At 40.6% G+C, this 19,364-nt stretch overlaps 2 protein-coding genes across 2 annotated transcripts in view; one reads left to right on the top strand and one right to left on the bottom strand.

Moving 5' to 3' along the window:
* TG (thyroglobulin) overlaps positions 1 to 19,364 on the bottom strand; it is a 171,220-nt gene that overhangs the window by 46,465 nt on the left and 105,391 nt on the right. The window lies entirely within an intron of this gene.
* Positions 468 to 16,003, top strand: SLA (Src-like-adaptor). The gene is made up of 7 exons (XM_009881021.1): positions 468 to 528; positions 6,256 to 6,355; positions 9,721 to 9,807; positions 11,151 to 11,254; positions 12,473 to 12,604; positions 14,680 to 14,812; positions 15,772 to 16,003. The coding sequence occupies exons 1-7, from the start codon at positions 468 to 470 to the stop codon at positions 15,989 to 15,991; spliced, it is 837 nt and encodes a 278-aa protein (XP_009879323.1). The 3' UTR covers positions 15,992 to 16,003.

The following is a 19,364-nucleotide window of genomic DNA, read 5'->3' as shown; positions in this document are numbered from 1 at the left end:
AACAACATTCTTAGTGTTCGGCAATAAAGCGACATAATAGACACACAGTGCTGAAAAACAGAACATCAATCTAATTGATTTCTTTGTAGCTTCAGAAATCCAACTGCTGAAAAGAACATTTTGTGTACAAAATGACTGTACGGGCATGGTTTCGCTGTGACTTCCTATTGTGCTGAGGTGCTGGTAATGGAAACTTTTACTGCATTGCGTTCTTCTGAGCAACTTCCCTAGCTGTGGTTTTCTGCTATTCCCCTGATAAAAGCACCAAAGTGGTGAGAGTTTAGCAAGTATGTAAAACTTCACATGAATTTGGTGCAAGAGTTCTCAAAAGCAAAACTGTATAAAGTTGGAGACACCCAAACTAGGTCATTTCTCATCTGTTGGCACAGCAGGTGTTATTCTGATGTTTAATTTCAATGTCTCCTTTGATTCAGTTCTGAAGAGCTTTGACGGAATTAGAGAGCGCAATGGGAAATACTGTGAAAACGTCGAGAGCCTCTGAAGAAACAAATGTGCCGAGCCAAACGGGTAAGCACTCATTTAATTTCTTTCAAGAGAAAAAGATGTTCAAAATATACGTTACATCCATCTGTGTGTCTTCCTTCATCCGCCTGACGTCGTAAAAGCAGGCAAGATCCTGACTGTGGGAGAAGCAGGGCATCCTCTAGACAGGGCTTATTTTTAGGTACGTTCTAGCTCATTTTGCAAGAAGTATTTTAATTAAAAAACCCAAATGTTGAAACTATTATTTGCTGGTGCTCCCTGAAAGACGTTCCTTCCAAAGCAGAAAGCACTGAAGCATTACTTCAGAAACCAGAAACACTGTATTTTGACATGCTTGCATGTGGTATTTTGTACAAATTTGTTCTTGAAATTTGGTTTTGCTTCATTTAAGGTTGAAAACTTTAATGATGTTATGCTTGCACTGAACCTGAAGTCCGCTGTCAGACAGTTGCATTAAAAGTAGCACGCGGCCAACGTGTCAACAGGTTTATCCGTAAAGGTTATACAGAAATACACATTTCACAGGCCAAGCTGCCAAAGGGGGATCTAACACATCTGCCCTATGCATCCACACGGGAAAAAAAGCAGGTTGCAAAGCCCCCCCCTCCCTCCCGCTGTAGGCTGATAACGCTGATGCGTCTGAGGGGGGAAAACAAGAGGGATTCAGCGACTGCTACTCCCAAACTGTGAGTGAGCGGGAGGAGAGTCGGTACAGCCTCAGCGCTCATGTCACAGCACGACAGACAGCTGGTGCGAGAGCTGCAATAAATCACTCCCCAAAGGTGAGGAAGAGAAAGCAGTTTTGCTTTTTTTGTTTTGGGTGTTTTTTTTAGAGGGGGAGGCATTAATTAAAATTTGGGGGTTTTCCATGAAAGACGGTCCGGTTGTGCTTCTCATTATTATAGGGATAGGGAATCAGCCTGGTTTCGTTAGTGCTGGAAGGAAACCAGCCCTGCTTTTAGCATGGCCAAGAAATAGCTGATACAGGCTATCAGTGTAGCCCTAACTGCTAATAAAGCAGAGGCCAAGATCCGTTAAGGCTACTCAGAGGCCCATAACATGAAATGACAGTTTAATTTTTTGTGCAGAAGAGGGCCAATGTTAATCTTCCCAGCACCTTCTGTCACAAATACCGTAACCGTAAAGCAGAGACACGCACACACTCTGAGCGGGACCTCGCTGACGAGCAGGGGAGTGAGGGGTCGCTGCCGTGGCTATGACCAAGTTTGTATTGTTCCCGCGCATGCTAAAAGTCAGGATTGAGCAGAGCTAAAGCCAACTGCATCCTTTTCAGTGAAGTAAATAGATCCTACCCCTAAAAGATAACTCAGCAAACACTGACAGCACAGCTATGGCAAAGGGAAATTACCCATTTTGGAATTCAGGGCTCCATCTACTTGCACTCTCCTACACATCTAGCACATCTAGAAAGGTGCTTTGTCAGATCCTGCCTGACCTTCAGCTGCTACCTGGGGAGGGACAAGTCTCCCGTAGCTGCAGTGGCATGTGCCAAGGCCGGAGGGATGTCTCAGACACTCACACAGGTGACATTCCACTGAACAGCTGTGTTTAAGCATCCAAAGGCAACTTTAAGAGCCTGCATAGCTCTTTGGATCAAACTCTTAGTCTGAATCAGACCAGCATTATTCATAATGGCTTAAACATTGGTAATTAAAGTCAGGAAGACAAGCATCAGTACTGTCATGCAAATCCAATGAAAATAGACTTTTGAAAAGGAACTTAGTACTAAAAGCATATATTAAGGTTAATCCAATGAGTTTGCATCTTTTTGCCTTCCTGAGCAGCTCAAACTCCAAATCACATCACCAAACATGGAAGATTTCCCACAGGCCAGGAACAGCCACCTTCAAGTGAGGTGGACCAAGATCCAATCCACAGACTTACAACAGTCCCAACAGTTATTAGTTTTACGCTGGCTCATTTCAGCGAATAAAAGGAAGGAATGAAACAGAACGGAAAGAAAGGAAAGAATAACCAAGAAATGGGAAGAAAACAGATAACTGGAGTCTGCAGACTGGATCTGCAGCGTGAATGCATTCATCAGACTCCAATAAACCCCTCATGCTGCCAGAGAGCTGCACTGAAAGCAAAACCTTGTGCTTTCCTCACCTCCAGTGCATTGGTCTTGGTCCTGAAAAAGGGAACAGTGCAAAAGCTGCATTTTTCCAGGAGGCATTTGAACTCCAAATATGACTGCACTCCATCGGAAAGCACACTGTGTGGGCATCCCTGACACAACCTAGGTACTGATAACAGAGCAGCTACAGCAGCAAGGGGTCAGCAGGGGATGTGAGCCCACCCCCGTCTCTTTTCTCCCTTGGGACTCTGAGTCAAGGGTTAATCCTTACTGAGCTGCACCTGCATAACTCTCAGTTCCCAAGCTGGCTGGTTTAGATCTCATTTGGGTACGTCTGAGCGACTCTGTAGCCACACCTTACGGCTGCTGCACAGCCTCCCAGACACACACGGGTGCCCTCCTTTACCCTCTCTGGTACGCGCCATGCCATAAATCACAGCATTTCTGCTGGGCAGTAAAGCTGGGGTGATGGAGGGAGCTGAGCTCTGAGCAGCTCATTCCCACTCCAGACAGGGACCACACAGGGGCACAGCACAGTGGTTTTTTGAGGGTGATGAACTGGATCTGGATGCTCTGCCTATGCTATCCCTACTCTCTAATAGTGCTTCGTAGTCCATTCACAATGAATTATTTGAAGCATGCAATATTCAGTCTCACACCTCTCGACATCCAGGGATGCAGACATCTAAAACCAGCATGCATTTCATATTCATTTTCTACTCCTACAAAAAAACCCAACCCAAATTAACACCTGATTCAGTGGAAATGATGGTGCTTCGACCTTTCCACTCTAACTTTTGAGTTGTTCCATTTCAGATGTAACCTACCCTCGCACTGCGGAGGAGAGGTTGTGTTAGAAAAGCTCAGTCAAATCGTCTTTTTTCTTTTACAACTTAAAAGCATGGGGAGCTCATCAGATCAAATCTATTAGATCACTGTGAAATTAAGGTGTGGAGAAAGAGGGTAATATTTTAGTCCCTGTTTCGAGGTTTTTGTGTTTGAAAGAAGCCAGTATGTTTTTTGTGAAAAGTTGTAGAGTGCGGTGGGGTACTTTACATGACCAAAAACCCCAGTGAGGTTTGATTTAAATACCAATTAAAATGAGGGTTTTTTTGTGGAGTGTGAGGGTTTAAAGGTTTTGGTAGTACAAAACCCCTTTACTTTCACTCTAATATAAGTACATGTAGTTTAAGAGGTAACGTTTGCATGGATGCGGCAGCCAACACTATGATTAATTCCTTCCTTTTCAGGACTACAAATTAACATGCAAAATTGAAACAAAAATGAATATAAAGGTGAAAGTGTAAGCAAACTAATGCAGATCTTGCTAGAGCAGAGAAAAGGTCACATACCCCGCAGCGCATAACGAAATGCAAACCACCAGTACACAAGGAAGGAGAGCAGAAAAGCACTTGTTTTCCACCCTTTCAATATGGAAACAAAACATTTACAAATAAACAGCATAAGTTTTAAAAAAGCATTGCTAAAGATATTGTCATTAAGCTAAAAAAATGACATTCTGTATAGAACTGCTTTCTAACAATCTGCAATGAGAAATTAGGTGACAGCACTTTATCCTCATGTTGCAGTTCTTACAATGTACCTTCTGACATTTATTTCTTGTGAAGATTTTGCTTCATTGCAAAAGACTCAACACCAATACGTAGGTCCCACTAGCCTCAGGTACTAAGCAGTTTCATAGACAGAGAAGGTGTCTTAATTTTTAGTGCAGAACAGGGAAGCAATCAAAGGCACGCTCAGCACAGAATTTCTTCAGTATAGTTGAACTAATTGTATAATAAGTTACAGTAGACTAATCATGGCAGTTGGCTGATTAATACAAAGGTACTGGACTAGTCCTGTTTAAATCAGTGACACTGACCAACTAAGAAAACCATGGCACACTGTCAAACTAATTAATGTCTATTCCAGACTCTTGCCAACTATGCATCCATAAGGATGCTCAGTAACCATATTGTGGGGCTACTTCAATAGGCAAAGGCTAGCACAACTAAAAATGCTTAGTCAGTTTGACTAGGAAGGTAAAATGATCTGCTACTTTGCATAACACAAGTCCCTATAACATAACAACAAACAGCTACTCATAATCAACTGAGAAAACACTGCTTTTTATTTCCTTTAAGCCACAGATGTGGAATATTTTTCTTAATATGTATATTTTCATTATCACTGCTGTAAGGATAACAAGTGTACAATCTCTCCTCTTGAAAATATTTCTTTTCTGCAGACTTGCATGTTTCCTTCAGCCTCTCATCATTATCGCTATGAGTTATTTGTAAGGCCCTGGGACACAGAGGCTGCAAACACAGAGCCAGTCTCAGCACTCATTCAGGATGCTGTTTCTAGATTTCCCTAAAAAAATGTCTTCCTTAAAGACAAATTGATAAGGAATCTATATTAAACAAGAAAATCTAACAAGATACAGAAGTGTGTCTCTCTGGCTAATTTCTTTCTCTCCTCCCCTGAATTCATTCCCTTTTTTTGCACATGTTGAGCTGCCCAGAGTGGGCAAGTGGAGATCAGACCACCCCTGCAGACGTACTGCTGGATGGTATTATGGAGGAACGGGGTGCTGATCCTGCTGGAGGCAGAGGGAAAGATTTGTCTTCTGTGTTCTGGCAGAGGGTACTGAAATGTGCAGAGGGAAGGGACGCATTTCCAGGAGAAACACAGGCAGCCTGTTACAAGATGATCCCTCTTGCCAAAGAGCCCAAAACACTCAGCATGACACATTTCTGAATCTCTCACCAGTCAGCATTTACTGGGCACCAGAGATTCCTGCTCGATGAGGAGCTCTCGAACATTTGATAGTCCTTGTCTTGTACAAAGTGCCCGTTGCATCCTTCAGAAGCCCAGGAGACTCAGCCTATGTCCTACACAGTGCTGTCAAGACCCAGAGTCATCCCTACTGATGTAAAAGGTCTTCTTATCTCTTTATGGACCTCAGTTCTGCAAATTGCAGTTGCACAATGATTTAATTTTAAACACCCATGTTGCCTCTCTTCTTAAATTGAAGATAAGGGCATCCTGTGCTACCTCTAGGAGAGTTTCCACACAAGGGGGTAGAACAAAGCCCTCTGGCTGTTCATCAAGGTAATTTTGAAAAGTGATGGGAAATGGGCAATAATGGCTGCACTCTTATTGCCCTTGACCTAATCTAATTTCATACCTTTGAAAAGTACCAGTGGTGTTAAATGATGGAACAATTCAACATGCATCTTTCTTTCCTTAAACATAATGCATCAGCTTGGCTCAAAAGTGTAGCTGGAGAAATTTAGAGACAGTGGCATTAATCAAACTGGGTTACTTCCTAATACTATAAATACTTACTAATTTTGCTAGTTTCAAACTGAATATGTCCTTTAAATATGGTAATTACTAGAAAAAGTGGCCTAAATTTAGTTGCTTACAATTAACCAGATGACTTTTTTTTCATTTCTAAGATCTTCACATTCTTCTTATAAAGTTATAGGGTCATCTTTAGCCCTTTATGTTTACCAGGTGACATTTCAGAGTGAGAGATTTTTTTTCCCATTTGAGCTACTATGTAAAATATAACATACATAATGAAAAATCTATTTCTGCTTCAGAACTCTACCTTATTTTTAAGTGACATTTTCTTTCTTTAACAGGTCAAGAGAGTGATTTCCTTGCTGTCCTCTATGACTATCCTTCAGCAGACATAAGCCAACCTATATTTCACGTAGGAGAAAAACTACGTGTGCTATCAGAGTAAGTTGATCCATTTTTATTTTTTTTTTTAAGTTAGCTTTTGTAACAAATGATGCAAAGCTCTGTTTTATGCACCTGGCCCAAACTGGGTGCAGTTCAGCAAAATGAACTGAGTTCAGAATTTGCAAGGAAGGATACTTATCCATGGTGTAAATTTCCCTATAGTTTAAGGATTTGGCATTTCAGATTGGATTCCTCTGATGTGGTTTCTGAAGCTGGATTCGGGTTCTATTCTAAAGTGGGACTCAAAACAGAATTCTGCTTTGAAAAACTATTGTGAGAAAATATCCTTCCTATGTCAGTGGAAAACAGAGTAAGAGCAAAAATAGTTTGGATCATATAGAAAATGAAAATTATTCTGAATTTCTCTGTCAAGTGTGTCTCTCATTTTCTCTCACATGCTTTTTGCCTAACTCCTTTATGATTGGGTCCTAGAATTTCACCCTAGATTTTAGGCAACTGCAACAAAAATAAAATGAAAAAATAGCTTTTTTTCTTCTTAACTTTTCAATTGGTTCTTCATTTTCTTAGTGGGGGGTGAGGTGAAGGTCAAAGATTTCCCAGCCACTTCCACTCCAAAGTTTTATGAGCCTCAGAGGAAGTAGACTTAAGAGCACTACTTCAGACTGACCTTAGGAATAATGTAAATATTGCCACACTCAGGAGTAAGCACACTTCTTGCACACATTTAAAAAATGGAAACCAGAAGCCTTGATATTATTTTATGCAAAGCTCATATCGGCTCACAGTGACATCCTAGAAGTTACTTGGCCCCACAGCCACTGTTTCCACTGCCTAAACAGAAATAAAAGATTTCATTTTTGCAGCTGGTGGAGCAGATGGATTTAAGGGGAGACCAGATACATTCATAGCAGAGAAATCCTCTAAGGATTTCTAAATTTGTAAAAAAAATCTCTACCTGAGCAAGTCAGAGTGTGAAATGGTTTAAGGACAGAAGTACTCAAGAGTAGTATCACAGACAACTAATGAATTCTCGGACTCTTCTCCAGGCCACCGTGACCTTCAATGGCCTTTGTCAGCAACAAGATATGGGGCTACGTGGACCTTTGGTCTGACCCAGAATGGCTGCAGTTATGTTCTCCTGACAAAGTGCTTTCTCCCTAAACCTAGAGGTCACAAGGCTCAGACAATATCACTAGATGAATTTTCTGCTGATGGAGGGCTTCCCTGAAGCAGGGGAATTCTTCTCTGGTAAATTCTAGCTGTTAAAACCCTGCTGCAGTTTGCGTAACATACACGACATGATACAACAATTGCTTTGGCTTGGAAATTCCAGCTTAAAGCCTCACTCCCAGCTTTCATCGGCTACGACATCACACCACCACATAACTACATATGCCTGTGTCAATGGGAATTATATGTGTGGCATATCATATGCATACATCTGCTGCATAGTGTGATCTACTGGATGAACAACTTCTAAAAGAGCTAGGCTTCAGTAGCAGCAGTTTTTGTCATGTTTGTCTATCATGCCATAATCAACAGCTTCTGCTAATAGTAAACAAGAGCCAAAGCAAGCCTCCATGGGAACTTTCCTCTTCCTATTTTGAATCAGCTTGTTCACAGAAGACAGCACTCCAATGCTCTACGCAAAGTATAGTGTCCTAATGAAGGACCTGTTCTTCCCTACTGGGGTATGTGCTGATGTTAACAGGAGCTGTTTGGCTGCAGACTCTTGCTGGACATAAGCTGTGGGTATAATAATTTTCTCAAATCATTCAAAGAAGCAAAATGCAGTGGAAGAGAAGAGCAGCATGGCAGGCACAACCAGAGCACAAGCGATGAGGAGTCACCACGGAGAAGCCAGCATGAGCAAGCAGCACATATTGCTTCCATAATGGCAGCTTTTCAGCCTTCTATCAAAACAGTTACGTGTAGTGGCAATCAGCCCCACAAATCCTGCCAGGAACATGATATATGGAACCCCATAGAAAATACAACTCCTCACAGATATTTGTGCCTGCTCTGGGTTGGCAGGATTAGATAAGCACCACTGGCACAGTGTCTCACTCTCCACACTTGTCAGGCACCTTTCATTATCAGATGACCAACTGCCTTTAGCTAGCAGAAGTCAAAACAGATGTCCTCCAATGATCCCCCAATCTATGTAATTTCTGTGGCTCCTGCCCCAGGAGAGATGCGCTGCTCTGGGACTTTTAATCACCATAGGGATTTTTCAGGGTTAGTAATATTACAGTTTGGCAGAAGGGAGATGCTGAGTCTCTCAGTTTTTTTGTTGTTACAATTCTTAGTTCTGTCTGGGAGAGTTATGGGGAAAAGAAAAACAACAAAATAACCTAAACTTCTTACAGATAATTTCACGTCAGCTGGAAACCCACAAATAAAACTTGTGGGACCCTGAAATTTCCAGCTCTGAGCAGTAGACACTTCCCTTTTTCCCTCAATGTATGCATTCTGGACAATGGTCCCAGCAGCTATAACTCAGGAAGTTTAATCTAAGTATTTTCAACTCAGCTGTTTTGACATACACTGAGACTCTGGTCTGCGGTCCAGGCATTATTTGGGACCATTTATATGAATGCCCACAAAAAAAAACCAACCAAACAAACAAAAACATTCAAACACAAGACACACTATGATTTGGATTCAAAGTCTTAAAGGAAAAGGTGGAGAGAACCCATCAATCATCAGCATCCTTGCACTAATTACTAAAGCTCCGCAGCATCCCTGTGAAAATTCTTGTTACCCTGCCCTTTCTAAGGGATTCAAAAGCCAAAGCCAGCATTCAGTATCACACCAAGAACTTAAGATATATCAGTGAAAAAAACGTATGCCTAGCCACCTAGTTTCAGCTATGAGGTCTTTTTTATTGGAGTCTGGTCAGCAACTCATTGAAGAAAAGGAAAAGAGCAAACCATGAACCAGGTTCTGTTAGACTGAAAACCTGTCCCCGGGCAGACAGGCTTCACGTCTCTGCCCTGATGTTACAGGAGTGACTACAGGGCTGTCCAGACACAACATACTCAGCCATTACCTGAACATCTTGGATACCAGTACAAGTCTAACTGTGGGCAGGCAGAGCACAGCATGGTTTAACCACCGAGTATTTACTCTTCTTCTTTTAACTACAGAAAAACATTTTATTACTTACGTAATTTAAATGGAACAAATGTAGCTTATTTCTGTGTCCAAATTTAATCCTGATGTAGGTTTATAAATGGAACTACCCTAAATGAAACAAACTTTGGTCCCTTTCTGAATACATAGATTTAGGAACACAGAGAGAAAATTACAAGCTAATCTGTATGTCTTAACTAATTTCCAAAATGACAAGGAGCACTGAAAGTTCATCTGAAAATATTCCTTCTCTTACTTTCACACAGTGAAGGAGGCTGGTGGAGAGTCCATTCCCTTACAACAGGTCGAGAAAACTATATTCCAGGAAAATATGTAGCAAAGGTTTACCATGGGTAAGTAAATGCATTTCCTATAGCCTTTCAATGCTATGTTTCTACATATGCTGCCCTGATGAGTTATTCGGGGTCATAATCAAAACAATGCCAATAGTGACCACACAGACAGAAATTTTATTTATTGACAGTCTAAAATAGCTCCTTTGGAATCTGAGAACATCAAATCCACATCTAAATTTAGATTATATGAAGAGGAAAATCCTAGTATTAAATGCCGGAAAGGGTCAAAAACCCCTCAATTGTGATATTTAAAATACTTCTGTTGCACAGACTGATCTCTAATTTTAAGACATTGATAAACAGACCTTGTTTAGAAAGAATTTTTAGTATTTACAAAGGGTAAAATTTAAGCTAGAGTTGCTCATGAAAAACAGACCAAAAAGAACAAATAGAAAGACTAATAAGTCATTCAGGAATGTAAACTCTCACACTGGAAGAACTAAGGAAGGTTCAGAGGTTTCTTGTTGCCCTAGACACCAGTCAGGAAAAAAACATTAAAGCACACACTTTTCTGGCAAAAGTTTTAATATCCATTTAATTTTAAGCATATGAACTGTGAACTTTACTGCAATTTATGCAAGTGCTCAGATGTTAATATGCTTTTTTATCCTCCTGCAACAGAAATGCTTTCCCAAAGACAGGGCACAGATATGATAATGGAAGCTACTGTCTGAAGCTTCCCCAAGACCGCTTTGCTGATAGCAGGCTGGATCAAACACACAAAACCAACTTCAAAATAAAGTGTCAGTAACTCCTACACCAGCTGAGCAAGCTCAGTTGCACGGTTAGACACTAGCTATGCCAAAATACAGCAGTGCACGAAGCTGTGGTGAAAATCAGTAGGACTAATTCCATTTTCCCTTACCCCCAAAGTCAATTAACTTAAATGGTGGGGCTGTTCCCTAGCATAGGCAGAATAATTGTGTTTTATTTTGGGTTTATTTATGATGTAATAAAATACAATTTGAGGTTAACAAAAGTGGTTTACATGAAAAAGAGGGAGTTAATTAACGCCACAGATATGTCATCAATATACCGCAGGGACATGTCCCCAACTGTTCAGATCAAGGCAGCTTGAAAAGTTTTGTTTTCCCTAATAAGTCCAAACCTTTTTCACTCTTCTCTTAGTCTCACAAAAGTTAATGGAACTCAAAGAGAGCAATATTTTCTCCATAAACTGTGGAAATATGCCTGGACATAGTTGAGAGAATAACTACAGAAAGCCACAGTGTTATTTTTGCAGTCACTTTTCCTGGCTAATGTGGCACTTTCACGGCCACATGCTGCTCTCTGTTTCACTGGTGTCCAGATTTCAGAATTTGTTTTTTCCTGCTTCACAGCTGGTTATTTGAAGGGCTGGGAAGAGAAAAAGCAGAGGAACTTCTACAGCTACCCAACACCAAGGTCGGCTCCTTCATGATCAGAGAGAGTGAAACTAGGAAAGGTGAGAAAATATGATCCCCCCTCCCCCTCCCCCCGCCCTTGATCTCAGGCATGAATAGTTTTACAGCTCTTTAATTCACTCCCTGTCCTGCTTCATATGGATCAGTCCGAAAACAGAAAATGTATGTGATGGGAAGTTAAAGGCACCCGGTGCAGCATGCCAGTCTTCACCAGTCACCTACGTTACGAGCGGTGCTGGAAACAGGGTTAGTGATGTCCATGGAAAGTTCCACAGGCATCAGCACGAACAAGACACAGTTGTTTAAACACTATTATTTACTTTGGTCACATGCAAAGCATATTAGGCAGTGGGACTTTTTAAATGGAGGAAAAGTCATAGCTTTGCCTTGGTCCACAAAAGATTGCCTGAAGAAGCGATAAAACACACGCCAAGCAGCGGGGGTGGCTGATAAGTGCATTTCCGACATAAACCAGTGGTTCTTTTATAATTTTTTTTAAAATTAAAAAGCTTCAATTTTATTTTCTTTCATAGTGATTCCGTTGCTACACAGGAATTATACTGTACACACTTTATACTTTTATTCTCTTCAATGGGAATATATCTCCCACTGTGCAACATGGTGTCTTCCTTTTTTCTGATGCACCAGAACACATCTTAGTATCACCATACTACAGTTAGAAGGCAATAATAAGTCTACTCTGACCTCTTGCATACCACAGGCCAATTAGTTTCATAATACCTATACTAAATTCAAAGAAATTTAGGATCAACATTCAGCCCTTACCAACTAAACGCTGCACAATAGTTTTGAACAAAGAAACAGGAAAATCCAAGTTGTCACCTCCTGCCAGGACTACACTATCAGGTAACAGCTACTGCATTACTGGGAGCAGACTAAATCAGCATACCAGCACACGAGTCTGGTCCCCCACTTCAGAGGAATGCAAACAGCTTCTGTAAAGACCTGTTTCCTTTACACAATTTCAAAAAATCTCATACCAACAAAAATAAAGGAAAAACACACCAGAAATTTAAATTCAATCAAAATCTCATGGCCTGATGATGGGCTCTTTATTTCCTTTGTTATACTTAAGTATGTATATACAAGTATACTACATAACTAGAAATTAGGATGGCCACTCAGTTTTTTTCAGATCTTTCTGGGACCACATCTTATAGATACTATGGTTGTGGTCACTGCTGTCCATCCAGAATTAGGGCCCTACTTTGGTCTAATTAGTTCTCCTCTTTCTCCAGGGTTATATTCCTTGTCAGTGCGGCACAGGCAAGTGAAACATTACAGGATCTTCCGCCTTCCAAATAATTGGTATTACATCTCTCCACGGCAAACCTTTCAGTGCCTTGAAGACCTTGTCAATCACTACTCAGGTAAAAAGAACTGTGGAATAAACATATTTTCCACTGGCAACTGTAAAACTATTTATTAAAGGTCCAGAACAAGTTTTGCTTATGTCCGAGACTTGCAACTCCTGCCACAAAACAAATAATGGAAAAACTTTTGGTTTATATCTTTAACCTTGTGTTTGATCCTAAATACAAATATGCTATCGTTAACAGTACAACTGAAATCAACCCAAGAACATAGCTAAATAAAGACAGATACATTCTTCCCACATTGGTATAAGGTATTGTATGGCCGTGTCAATAGAGCTGTCCTTAACACTACTTGGTCCAAACACTAGTGTCTAGCACTTCCTTAGACCACTTTCAGATGGTTTGGAGGTTAGCACAGGCTGGGGATGCCCATCCCCCAGCACAGCTAAAGTCAAAGTTTGGGTGTACAAAAATGTTAAGCTGTACAGATGCAAGTCACTGTTCTGGGTGCCAGTGCCAAAGTTCAATACCTGGCTCACTTGGTTTACCAGCATGGACATGTCTGCCATTTACTTACCATATAGACAGACAGATAGCATAAACACATTCAAGACCGCGTTCTGCAATATGTTTCTCTTGGGAACCACTACATCACACAACCATACATAGAGCAGAAAATTCTCAGAATCTTGTTAGTTTCTCCCTTATTACTTTAGAAGAGCATGGCTGGATTTTATCAGCAGAAGTTATCTCAAGGGGCTCAAGCTGTCAGCTCAAATCTAGATTCAGCTGTCATTTCACTAATATCAGTCCAGTCAATGACACCTGTTTCAATTATCGTTTTCCAGATTTATGGCAATTTAACTTGTGTCAGAGAGAGAACTTGACAAACAACACAATTCATTGGCTGCAGTTACCGTGCACTAAAATGAGAACATTTTAAAATAAGGAAGGAAGACTGCAATAAGTTGATTGCATAAAAGTTACAAGAGAACAACAGGTTCTGTGCTTTAACGAGTAATGGGTACTCCATAATTTTAATAGCATAAAAGCTACTATATCTGCATATTTCATAGACAAATGAAAAAGTGTGTTGGCCAAAGAGTACTCTGACAAACTGAGAAGAAAAGCCATATTCACATTCAAAACATGCAAAAGAAACTTTCAAGTCCAATGATATAAACAGAGGGAGAATTTGGACAGGGTATTTTTTAATTTTTCTTTTTACATTTTAGTTAGCTGACACCTTTCTGCATTTAGAAAGAAGCAAACAATCAAAGCCTAAAATTTGGGATGGGGGGAATCCAAAATATATAACAACTAACTTTTTTACTTGAGTTATAGGTGCAAGAGGAGATGTAGTGAAATTTAGCTCTCCTCCTTCCCCCACCATGAGATAGCACAGCATCTCACCCTAGAACAAAGCTGAGAGATGTAAAACATGAGTGTTCAGTCACAATGTTCTCTGCTTCCCCGGGTGTCTCTAGGGACATGGTTTAATGGTGGACTTGGCAGTGCTAGATTAATGGTCGGACTTGATGATCTTTAAAGGTCTTTTCCAACCTAAATGACTCTATGATTCTGTGGTCCTACTTGGGCAGAAGAACTTATGCAATGTTCCTAGTGGAGCGAGGAGAAGAGGATAGAGAGATGAAACATAGATAAAAGTAATAAGTGGACTTTGATTCATTCCATAGCCATGTTCCACAGCAGAACAGGTGCACATACAATCCAATCTGAGTGGTTGTATCTTGCACTTATTTAAACTCTCTTTGCATGGCTGAAATGATAGGAGACAAAAGCAGAAGTCACTGAGGACTCAGGAAACCTGGGTTTAAGTCCCTGCTCTGTCACAAACTTCCTTCTACAGTTTGGGCAAGTCACTTTACCTTTCAGTGTCTCAGTTTCTCACTTGTACTGTGGGAAACATACCCCATGATAAATTAAAAGGCAAAGGTGTGAGGAAAGGAAAAAGTTAAGCCTGTGTTACAGTGTCCCTGATGAGAACACACAATTTATTGACTGCTACTACTGTGTCCAAAACTGTTTATTTGAGCATGCACCAGGGAAGGAAAACAATGAAGATAACAGTGGGCAAAGATTAACTGTTTATTCATTTCCCTGTTCAGAAGTTGCTGATGGCCTCTGCTGCGTCCTTACAACACCTTGTCTTACCCAGTGCACTAACAACAACAGCATAACGAATCAAGTTCCTCCTGTGGTGATGCGGAATAAAAACTTCAGCTGGAGAAACATTCACAGGTACCACACAGAACACAGGCTGCCAGAAACAAGGGTTTTTTTCCAGACTTGTATATACTTGTACTTCCAACACAGAAGACACATCCATTTCCTTCTCCTGAGACTAGTTTTAAAGATTAGACAATCTTCAAAGCTGCTGACAGCAGGGTAACCCGTGAAAACTGGATGTCCAACTCTCTAACGGATAATCTTGGTCTAACTATGAAAAAAAAAGTATAGTTAACATTAAATCATATCTCCTGTCCAGCTAAGAGTGTGGCCACCTGTGCAGTCCCTTTAGGACTCACGAGTCTTCGCCACCAAGGCAGCAGGAGTAAGAGCCAGGCCACAAAGCCTAGTCAGATCCACCACCAATGGCACACTAACGTGCAGTGGCTTACTGGGGAGCCCCGATAGTTGGAAATGGCTCCCCCTTGTTCACATGGTGGCCATCCATGAAGCAGCACAAGTCCAATGAACACATGATCTCAGCGTAAATCTTTCTTACTGTGTCTCTCTCAATACACAGCCCAATTCAAGGTTCATGACATTTCTAATATCATGACTGCAACTAGAGAAAGTAGGTCAGGTTTCAGAAGCTGGTGAAACAGCCACCTTCAGAAACAAAAGCATCTCTTATTTTTGAAGTGTAAATTTCCCTCCACTACCCTTCCTTCACAAAGCATATTCATTTGCTAACACATGCAAGAAAATTCTGTGCATCTTTCCTACAGATTAAGAAGAAAGAGAGGAAGAATATAGATGCTATTTCCTTTTCAGATGCCGAAAAATATTTAGATACTGCTTTTGTACTGATTGTTTCGGAAAATCACTAAGAGACAGAAATGTCTGGCGATTTATGAGACAGGAAGTTTTTTATACAATAAAATTGATGTGATTTGGTTTGACAAGTGTTAATATTATACTAATAGGCTCAGTTGAAGTAGCTGAAATGGTAACAAAATTTTGTTCTTTTAAAGGCTGGAGGTGACTGAAGATACTGAAAGCACCCTGGCAGCAATGGATGATTCTTGTCTCAGCTATGGCCTGAGGGAAAGTATCGCTTCCTACCTCTCCTTAACAGGGGATGACAACACTTCTTTTGCAAGTGCCAGAAAGAAGAAAGCCCAATCTCTCATATACACAGGCAGTAAACGTAAGAGTACCCTTCACTTGCCACCTACATACTATGAAGACTAAATGTAAGACAACCGATGGGGGGGGAAAACAACTGAGGGTTTAGAAGAGAAACCCAGAGCATCCTGTGGTCCTGCAGTCCTTCGACAGCTGAGAGATGCCAGCTGATGATCAAATTCTGGCAATGCTTCTACATTTCTTCTGAATGTTAACCAGAGACCTTCTTAAGGCTACTATCTCAGCCACGGCATATGCTGGGAACGTCCCTGATGCACCTGAAATTAGAACCTGCTCATAAGCAGGATAAACTGATATAGACTCCAAGTCAAGAGCCAAGTGAGGCAGATGACTCTTCATCACGGGTGATGCCTACCATTCTACAAATGTGATTACATAGGGAAGGACTAACTACAGCTCAAGAACTTAATTTAAGTCGAACTCTGGTGTTCTCCCCAAGGCTGAAAACCATCTTTACAGAACCTACCTACACTGAGAAAAGGACCCTTTTTCTTCTCTAAATAGAATCATTCATTGTCATTGACAATGGGTGAGAAAGTCATCCATAACCCCAAGAAAGTGTCTGACATCCAGCATCCGAGAACCCCTGATTATATGGACTCCATACTTCTGTCATTTTTACCTTTTAGGGGAAAAAATTAAAATCATTGACTTTCCAAGCGGCAATTAATTAAACTGCTGGTAATGGCATGCAGTATCACAAAGTGGTCACAAAATTAAGAACAGGCTTAACTCATTGAGAAAAGTAATTCCTTCTTAGCCCTGACCTGGGAGTACAGGCACATCCAAAAGCATAACTCAGCTGCTCATAGTCTAGCAGTTATACAACAAAGAAAAAAGGGGGTTTTACGTGAAAAGTAAAATGTGGCAATACCATGCCTAATTGCAAAGGTGGGCTTGCAAAGGTCTGACCTTTTATTCAAAGGTGCGATCAGATTTTAACCTCATGTCTTGAAGGCATCCCCATATTTATGTATAATATTTATATTAATAGCAGGGGTTTTTTTTTAAATAATTAAACTAAGAGCAAATCAGCAACAATGGATGTTAAAGAGTTCTGAATTTCTTGTTTGAAGAGAGTTATGTCAAATAGTAATGACACATTTCATCAAACCACTTAAAGATTTGTAACTGGGTTATCTGAAATTTCACAAATTAAGGATTTTTCAATATATATGTACCTTTTGCTAAGTGAAGAGGCAGCTAGCATAGTCCTTTGAATGCGACTTGTGCTTGCTTTCTAAATAAAGTAGTCACATCTGGGGGTGTAAAATGCTGCAATCTATGTTCTGCAATCTAATATTCTGTCATCCCTTTTTGCACAGATTTGAGTAATGGAAGTTTGGAGAGATAGGGAATTGGGTGTGCGTGTATATATATATATGTATTTCCTCTGTAAATACCTCTTAGCACAAATTTGTGTGCTCTTTAGATCTTGTAACAGGTCATTTGCACTAGAAAGAGAGATTCAGAGATCAAAATAGTTCACAGCCGATTTAAACATATTCCAGAACTTGAAGCGTGAATGTAATTTGGCTGGTAAGCATTGAACATCACAAAGCAAAATGAACTCAGGAACTCTAGGCCTTTGTATAATCTCATTAGTGTTACTGATCATTAATATGTTATGGTGACTGCATTTTATCCAGTGAAATGTATATGGGGAGCATTACCGATTTCTAAGTCAAAGTCATGACTTGTATTTATTCATTAAAATAATATCCTGTAGTTACTTTGTATTGCTTTTAGAAAATGAAAAACCTAGTGTGCAACCGGTACAAACACTCAGTCTTGCAATGACACTGGTATCTTTGATGGAACACAGCAAAAGAATCCAAGAGCCCATGTAACTGGGCAGCACTTGGAACATGCTCTGTAGGAAGAGGGTAAGACGTTCTGATGACGACGGGTTCACACAATCACAGACCAGGTTGGAAGGGACTTCTGGAGGTCATCTGCTGCAACTTCCCCACTCAAGCAGAGCCACCTAGAGCTGGTTGCCCAGGACCATGTCAAGACAGCTTTTGAATATCTCAAAGAATGGATACTCCACAACTTCCCTGGGCAATCTGTGCCAGCACTTGGGCACCCTCATAGTAACAATGTGAGAAGGTGACAAAAACTTGTGAATAGTGCCATAAGGGATGGTTGGATTTCACAGATGATTATGGGGAAATTGTGTGAGGTCTGGCAATTTCTCACAAATAACTGAAAGACCTTTTGGGAAGCACAGTCTTGTGAGGGGAAACAGCACGAGGGTGATTCTCTACATATCTGAGATTACCTAAGAAACGATATCAGAAATACCCAATTTGAGTAGGGATGTAACAAAACTAGGACCAATGGCAAAAAAGTAATCAAAGGTGGTTGGTTTGTTTGAGAGGGAATGAGGCTGGTAAAGCAGAAACATAAAGGAGATGGGAAAAGGGAGAAGAAGGAGATCTATAGGTTAGCTGATCATAGGACCAGGAATACTTAGGGTCATGTCAAACAGCCCTGCATCTGACTGCAGCAGTTTTCAGTAGGGCAATAAATCTGCTCTTTCCCCATTGGCTGACCTACGTCCATGGCCAGGAGGGACCTACTGCCTTCCCTTGCATTGGGTGGAGGAAGCCTGGAAGCTCTCCTCCCAACACACACCAGGGAATGCCTGGAGGAGACACCTGAGGTATCTGCCCCCCACAGCCTCCTGCAAGAGATCAAGGCAGTCCGTACCATTGATCACTCTTCTAGATCAAAATTGCACAGGTAAATAAATCAATTAATAAAAAGATGAAGTCAAACACCACGCTAATGCTCTTAAATGATTTAAAACAAAACCATAATCATTGACACTACTTTTTTCTAATCGTACTACTGAAAGATGAAATAAGTTATAAGAAGTCCCCATGACAGCTTTGCATTGATTTTGTACAATCTTTTTTTAGACCTGTTCCTAACAAAATCTGTTATAGGGCAGACATAGGAAACTCAAAAGCATTTTTCTCTTTCAGGTGCATATCTTCTTATAAAGACAGCTTCATACATCACACCTCTCCACATGCTAAGAAACACTATCATTGTTTTAGACATGACAAAGACCCAAACAAAGAGCGCAAAACTAACTTCTGCAGAAAAGTTGTATTGCTTCATGGAATTTTCCCTCAGGGAAGCTATATCTGGTGTATATTCTCAGTTTCATGATTCTTAGTCTGTGTGCATCTCCTTTTTTTACAGTAAAATTAAAAGTACGCAATGGATTTGGTGTCTTGGAGCCAAAACAAGATACATGCCTTTGCAGGAGTTCTAGGTGAGAAATCTGAGTAAACCAACTGTTACATTCTGAATCACTTCATTGCAAAAAAAAAAAAAAAAAAAAAAAATCAAGTATATTTTTAAGCCACTGATATTACTGCGTACTACTGTGACACTGTCAGGA

The sequence above is a fragment of the Charadrius vociferus genome, unplaced genomic scaffold (genome assembly GCF_000708025.1).
Source record: "Charadrius vociferus isolate BGI_N301 unplaced genomic scaffold, ASM70802v2 scaffold2, whole genome shotgun sequence".
Classification (NCBI taxonomy): Eukaryota; Metazoa; Chordata; class Aves; order Charadriiformes; family Charadriidae; genus Charadrius; species Charadrius vociferus.
This window is presented reverse-complemented; position numbering and strand designations above follow the sequence as displayed.